Genomic DNA, 8,079 nt, shown 5'->3' with positions numbered 1-8,079 from the left:
GCTTTTATCCATTTTTTCCAAATCAAACGTGTTTTTCTCCGCGTTTCAAATGATGTATTTTTTTCTGACTTTTATCAAATGTTTTTTTTCTTTTTTCCCTACGTTCCCGATCTCGCTTCAGCTTTTTTGTCAGTTTTTCCGAATCGTATTTATTTTTATTTTTATTTTTCTTGTTCTTTCTTCCTCCTGCATTTTTGAATCGATATTTGTTTCCCTTTCTTCAAATCGTAGTTTTCTTTCAAAATCATATGCAGCCTATTAAAATATACAAAAAAAAATACTATTAAAAACCCTCAGATGAAATAAGACTTATTAGAACAATGTGTACAGGGTTTAAACCTAGTTTAATTAATAATAATAAATTATAATACACTATCTACTATTATTATTATTGTTGTTGTTGTTGTTGTTGTTGTTGTTGTTGACGACGTATTAGGCCCTTTTTTTAGTGGTGTACCTGCTCTAAGATCTTGTGTCAGCTGAGCACCAGCCTCTGGCATTGGGAGAAATAAAATAAAATGAACATGAATGATGTACTGTACAGTATGTGCAGCGTGTGTGTTTTTTGAAACACCATATATAACCAATACATTCGAACACATTGTTCTTCATTTCAGTGTTGCCCCGGCAGTACCCCCATTGGAGAAACACCGGGTTAGAGCCCAAATGACATGGAATGAGTCACTGGATCAATGTAAAATGAAAAACTCTTTTTAAATGTTATATATATTTCAGGGTTTCAGTGTCGTGCGCTCCATCCATTTTTCAAATAACACCACAACACAAGGCGCCGCAGGTACCAAAATCATAGAAGCTTTTATTTGATTGACAGTACTTCCACACCACACAACTGGACCCTCCCCGTGTTTTCCCAGAACCTAAGAGCACGGACGACTGGACACGAGGCCAACGGGCCACGAGCCGGATGAGACCAGGTCGGTACAATCACTACGGCTGCAAGCTCCTCTTGATATTATTCGTCATTATTATTATTATTATTTTATTATTATTATTATTATTATTATTATTATTATTATTATTATGGCACAAACTGGTCTACACAGTGCCTACACCAGTGAAACAGCCATTCAGAAGTCGGTTAAAGCGAATCTCAAACTGCTGATTTACTTTTGTTTCACCTTTTCTTTTTCTTGCACACTCACTCAAAGAGAACATTTAACTTTTGGCACCGAAAATGAGACAAAGAACATCTAGAGCGCCCCTCACCGTCCGTGGTAAAGAACAGTACCGCACACGCCAGGGTTGTGGTGATTTATTGTGATTATTTTGTTTCTCGACACAGCACGATAAAGAGAACAGGATTCCATCGTTTGTGTATGTACAATGTCCTGGATAACGACACAAGGGGGCGGAAAACATGAGAGCTGTTATTATTCCAGATACTAAAATGCATACAGCCGAACAAAAAAAAGAGTAAAATGAGAACGTACACAACGACAGTGTAATAATTCGGTAAACACACCGGGTTTTACACAGATACCGTCTGCGTTTGGGGGGGTCGGGACTCCTCGACGGGACTAACGAACGGGGAACAGGCCGGGCTCCGCCTCAGCTACGCTCTTGAGGTAATCACTCCATGAGTAAAAGGATGGAACGTTTGCTTATAATAAAAAAAAATAATAATAATTTTACAGTTTTATGTAATTAAAACATAAATATTTCACTGCACAGTTGACTCGTGTACTTAAAGGGACACTCCAGATTCAGACGAGAAGGTCGATACCAACTTCATCCCTGTGCGTCCGGCACCGCGATAGCGACGGGCTGCATGCTAACTGTTAGCGCAGTGCATGGCTGCAAATGGGATCAGCTAGCCTAGCTCGCTGGAAATTGGGGAAATACGGCAGAGATGAGAGATACTGTACATCTTGTGAAAAAATAAAACCATTAAAATAACATCTTATCTTAGAATGAGATTGCATAACCATTTATCCACCTTTGATTAATACATACAAAAATGTCCCCCCAAAAACCGGAGTATCCCTTTTGTTTTAATTCATTTTTTTAGCGGAGTGTCCCTTTAAATACGACGGATATAAATTCTCGCACCTCTGGCGGTGCGAAACAAGGGGGCTTCAAACACAACGATCGGTTTCCACGACGTACAGTATTTCACCACTACCACTGCCGTGCGCGCGCACGCACGCACGCACGCACGCACGCACGCACACACACAGAGTTATTTTTGCGGGTCATACTTCCACGTGTACAGAACAGCAAAACCACGAAACGACAGTTAGATGGAGGCATGTCACAGAGAGAGGCGGAGGCGTACATTCACATGGGGAGGGGTTCCTGTGCTTCACAAATGGACCGGCTCAGGTGATTCAGGTGGTTCAGGTGATTCAGGTGGTTCGGGTGGTTCAGGGGGGTTTTCGGGGGGTTTGGGGGGCAGGCCGACGACGGGCAAGATGGAGGCACATTCCTCTCTCCTGAGGGGGCGGGCGGGGCACCTCTTACGACATACTCTGGCACCTCTTGAGGAGGGAATCCGGAGGCCGGGGGTAGTAGCCGGTGGTGCAGGGCTTGTCAGGGGAGAACCGGGGGAACTTGTAGTCCAGCGGGAGATCTAAGATAAGATAAGATAAGATAAGATCAGATCAGATCACACTTTATTCATTAGTCCCTGTAGGGAAACTCAGGTGTGACAGCACCAAATAAAACCAGTGCAAATCAAGGGAGATGTACAAGTTAAAATGCTGCATCAATCATCAAGTCATTACAGGATAAAATGGGAAGAGGGACATTCCATTCCAGATGTTTTCTGTCCCACCCATGAAATAATAACAAATAACCTGTGCACAAACTACTAAAACATGCACTTGTTGTGTAAATATACTTCTCCTAGGACAAAATGTGTATATAGTAGTTGATAAAGTGGTTCCAAAATATTATTTAAAAAACCAAATAGCTTTGGAGCAACCCCTAAAATGGTATTTTTCTCTGGTCCCACCTTTTCGATGACCCACTTGCATATCAAAAAACAGTTATAATAAGTTTTAAATCGACTTTTTTTTTTGCAAAGATTTTGTTGACATAGGTCTCTTGTAATTGTTAAAACAATTAGCTTAATAATCAGCATATTTTTAAATAATAGTAATTATGAGGTGAAGTCGGGTCCCACGACATGCGCGCAACCCTGTTACCGAAAGCTACGGAGCCTGGCAGAGCAAGAGACAACACAGGGTGTCACATGACACAGAGGAAATGACATCATCAAGCCATTTGCTCACACCGTGGGTCGACCAACGGTACGTCCTCCCTTCTATTCTTCCAATCTTTCCTGCAAAGATTGCGTGTGTCACGCTAAGCAGCCCGACCCTCAGAATATGGAGGAATTTCAAAGGTTTCTTTTCTCTTTTCCTATAACTGAGTCTGTCCTCCACCTTGACGCGAGATGAGAGAGTGACCGAGAGAGCGTCCCCGTTGTGCGCGGTGCTCCTTTATAATATCCTTAATATCCAAAACAATGTCTTTGAGATTACTGGTTCTTTTGGTGATTTCAGCAGCTAAGTCCTTTATTCCCAGCGGAGATCGGTAGATGTAGAGACGGAAACCAAGGACGTGCACGTTGGGGCGGGCGGGGCAGGTTTCTGAGGTGCGGCAGTGGGGAGGGTAAAAAATATATATATTATATATATTTTATATATATATATATATATATATATATATATATATATATATATATATAACATATATATATATTTATTTTGAAAGAGTTTTGTTGTCTGAAATAATTTGGTGAAAATGGTGAAGGAAACGGCGGAAGGTGTGGCTGAAGGGAAACCAGAAACTTTCCAAATCTCTAATCTCTGCTTCGGCTCCGCAGGAGGCAGGAAGCATCAGTGATGAAGGCTTTTTGTGGTTAAAAATGTGAACATTTTGTTTTGCTTCTCATAGCTGTGAAAACTGCTGCACAGTCTTTATATATCTGACTATTTCTGTTGTCTCTTTGGCTATTTGTATATATATTTGACAGTTAAATTGTATTTTACATTTTAAAACGTAACATTTAATTACAATTTTAGAATAAAATGCAATTATATATTTATTTTTACGTCACTTTATTTTATCATTATTTTTATTCTCAATTTAGGCTTTTTCCCCCCCAGGCTAATGGTCTGCAGTGTGAAGCACCGGACCTCAGCAGAACACATCCCTCGTATACAGTGTGCAAATGTCCCCGGCGGAGTAAACTGATTCTGAGTTGCGGTTCTTTGCAGCACACGCACCAGAACAGGCGCAGAACGCCCGACTTTAAGGAGGGATTTGTTTTTAAATCGTTTGACCGGCGGCGCGATGGAGCGGCTCTCAACGTGTCTCCGTAGCTGGAGTAAGTTTGAACGACGCCGTTAGCTCCCCCAGCAGAGAAGAGGGGGAGGAAAACCACCGTCACCTTCAGTGAAGAATAATAAATGTTCTCATTCACAACAGGAAGCTCACACAGACAAATTTATTATGCCTTCAAAAGGGAATTGCAGCATTTTAACCGATGTATTCATGCAGGTGAAAAAAAGCAGAAATATTATTATTATTATTATTATATGATATTATTTTGCAGTGAAGAAAAAGCTTTTTTTCTCCTTTTTGCGCTAAGTCTGTTGGAGGCTTCTCTTCCAAAGCACTGGGACCATTTTAACATTCCCAATATTACAGGTCTCAGTTCATGTCGTTTTCAACATTGTATTTATAAATACATTATACCGTATATGTGGATATCATATTGTGGATATCATCAATTTAGATGGATTGAGAAAACTGGAATAGTTATTCAGAAATAATGGCTAAAGGACACCTGCAGAGACACAAAATTGAGGGTTGCATTGATGTGACGTTCTTTTATATTTGGAAGTGTGCAATGTTTCAATGGAGCTCCTAATAATAATAATAATAATAATAACCTTTATTTTTATATTTATTAATATCATGCACACCATGCATTAAGGATGATGCATTTTCGTGACAGTGTGAGATGAGCGTGACAGTTTCACGCTCCCTGCATGGAACTGTCTATGACACCCAAACAAAACCAAATGAATCAATCATGCATGACATATAACAGGTCCTCGCTTTAAGAAAAAGAACCTCTCCTTTAATATTCAACACTAAACTGCATTTAACATCCTGTCCGATTCGATGCCCGGCCATCGCTACAGCAACAGTTGTCTCTGACCCTCACCCGGGTTTCAGGGCAGACTGATGAGGACCTGTCCTCTCCTGGTCGCGGTCTGTCGTCAGAACCACGGCGGTATATTAAGCGGAAACATCTGTTGGCGGCAGGAAGGGGAGACGCTTTCACTCTCACTCCTTCGCAAAAGACTAAGACTGTTCATAAGAGAAGTAGAAAACCGATGAGGCAACTTCTGGGAACTCATTCCAGCGAGAACAAGCAGAGAGTTAGGGTTGAAATTCCGTTAAAATGTTGAGTGGACTCTGCATGGAATATTGAAAATTGCGTGTGTTGTACGTCCGCGCGTAGCGATGACCTCAAAATAACACCCTGTGCACCGTGCATGGGAGGATCTCAAGTGTTTTGCATTCGCGACCCAGTTAATGAAAAAAAAACATCACTGTGAAGCAGTTAAAGAAGCGGGAGAACAGCAAAGACCAAAAAAGCTGCTCTTTGCAAAAATTGCTGGGGTGTCCTTGAGCCAGACAGCAAAGTCATGAACACCTGGTAAAACGCAGGGTTTGCAGCATTTCTGCCCCCCAGTACAACATAAAACTATCTCGTTTTCGAAAGGGGAGGTTTCACGTTTTTGAAGCCTTAAATATTTGCCCCATTGAACTGAATTCAAGCACGGTGAAAACACAGTGAACCTGACCTTTTAGGTTGTAAAGTGCTAGAGAGGAGCTGCTGTGTTGCCGATCACGTTCCCTGCGCCGCAGCCAAGAACGCTCATGAAATCACTCTCAGATGTATTTCAAGATCTGAGCTGGCAACTGAAACACAAATTCCAAACATTTCGGGACGTAAAAAGATCTTCGTCATGCAGACCCTCCCGTCACTTAATGCCAAAAACGGCGGGCTGTTGCAACGGGGATGGATCTCTCCCTGCCGAGTGAATTAATTTCACTATCAAAACCAGGAAATCATTTTCAAGATAAACTGTAGGCCTCAACTTCCTGTTTAAAATACATTTTTAAAAACACCTGGACAGGATATTAGACAGATCACATAGACAACTTCCACTCTGCAAAGGTTTATAGCGGCTCTAGCCTGCCAAGGCCAGACCAATTTATAAATGTGTATGACAGCAAATTAAAGGTGAGCTGGCAGATCTGTCCGGTCGCCGTGCTCCAGCGGCCCCTGGTTCTCTGCAAACGACATTGTCTCATTAATCAATTTCAAATATTAACACCTATGAAAACAAACAAAACAATGTCTGACAAGGTGTCTTACAATGTGCTGTTATCGATGAAGGAGCCAATCCAATCATATCTTATTCTATTTTTGTCAAAACATTGACCAAAATGGTGTCTTCTCTCCTCAGTTCCCTACAGACCCACAGAGTAGAGGAAGAGTAGGTAGAGTAGATGGGGGTAGAGTAGAGGTAGAGTAGATGGGGGTAGAGTGGAGGGGGGTTGAGTGGAGGTAGAGTAGAGTAGGTGTGGAGTAGAGGTAGAGTAGAGGGGGGTTGAGTGGAGGTAGAGTAGAGCAGAGGTAGGGCAGAAATTGTAGAGCAGGGGGAGGTAGAGGTTGAGTGTAAGGGTAAAGATAGAGTAAAGGTTGAGTAGAGGGTGGTTGAGTGGAGGTAGAGGTAGAGTGGAAGTAGAGGACGGTTGAGTAGATGTGGAGTAGATATTGGAGGGGGTAGAGTAGAGGTGGAGGTACAGTATAGCAGAGTGGAGGTAGAGCAGAGGTAGCGTTCAAGATTCAAGATTCAAGATTCAAGATTTTTATTTGTCACATACATATACATACTTCCATACATATATGCAGTGAAATGTAATGCAACGCACCCGGTGATAGCACACAAGAAGTCCTAGGAAAAAGTACAAAAATAAAATAAAATAAAAAGTAGAAAATTCCTTTCTAATAGACCGACTAACTGACTCCTAAAACGTAATACAGTAAGTGGAATACTTATAGAATAAGATAAAAAATAGATGTACTACTCTAGCGTAGATGTAGAGTAGAGGTAGAGTACAGGGAGCTATAGCAGAGTAGAGGAATGTAGAGGTGGAGTAGAGGTAAAGTTGGGGAAGATTAGGGGTGGAGTAGAAGGATTTACAGTAGAGGTAGAGAACAGGTTGAGTAGAGGTAGAGTAGAGTAGAGGGTTGAACAGTAGAGGTAGAGTCGAGGGTTTTACATTAGAGGTAGAGTAGAGGTAGAGTAGAGGGTTTGACAGTAGAGGTAGAGTAGAGGGTTTTATATTAGAGGTAGAGTAATGAAGAGGGTTTGGCAGTAGAGGTAGAGAAGATGTAGAGTAGAGTAGAGTGTTTTACAGTAGAGGTAGAGTAGAGGTAGAGAAGGGTTTTAGAGTAGAGTAGAGTAGAGGGTTTTACAGTAGAGTAGAGTAGAGGTAGAGAAGGGTTTTAGAGTAGAGTAGAGGGTTTTACAGTAGAGTAGAGTAGAGTAGAGGGAGAGAAGGGTTTTAGAGTAGAGTAGAGTAGAGGGTTTTATAGTAGAGGTAGAGTAGAGTAGAGGGTTTTATAGTGGAGGTAGAGTAGTGTAGAGTAGAGGATTTTTCAGTAGAGTAGAGTAGAGTAGAGGGTTTTACAGTAGAGGTAGAGTAGAGGATTTTACAGTAGAGTAGATGGTTTTACAGTAGTGGTAGAGTAGAGGGTCTGACAGTAGAGGCAGAGTAGAGTAGAGTAGAGGGTTTGACAGTAGAGGGTTTTTCAGTAGAGTAGAGTAGAGAAGAGGGTTTTTCAGTAGAGTAGAGTAGAGGGTTTTATAGTAGAGGTAGAGTAGAGTAGAGGGTTTTACAGTAGAGGTAGAGTAGAGTAGAGAGTTTTTCAGTAGAGTAGAGGGTTTTATAGTAGAGGTAGAGTAGAGTAGAGGGTTTTACAGTAGAGGTAGAGTAGAGTAGAGAGTTTTTCCAGTAGAGTAG

General features: G+C 41.5%; 1 protein-coding gene across 1 annotated transcript in view; it reads right to left on the bottom strand.

Moving 5' to 3' along the window:
- Nucleotides 1–2,477: 2,477 nt before the first annotated feature.
- The window catches only part of nt5dc1 (5'-nucleotidase domain containing 1), a gene marked incomplete at its 3' end in the record, with an annotated part of 63,770 nt that continues 58,168 nt past the window's right edge, over nucleotides 2,478–8,079 (bottom strand). The window contains exon 12 of the mRNA XM_080024648.1: nucleotides 2,478–2,590. Within this exon, the coding sequence (XP_079880774.1) occupies nucleotides 2,478–2,590 (113 nt within the window). The remainder of the gene's footprint in view (nucleotides 2,591–8,079) is intronic.

The sequence above is a fragment of the Zeus faber genome, assembly GCF_960531495.2.
Source record: "Zeus faber genome assembly, chromosome: 2".
In the NCBI taxonomy this organism is placed as follows: domain Eukaryota; kingdom Metazoa; phylum Chordata; class Actinopteri; order Zeiformes; family Zeidae; genus Zeus; species Zeus faber.
The sequence above is the reverse complement of the archived record's forward strand: the minus strand, read 5'-3'. Positions and strand labels throughout refer to the sequence as shown.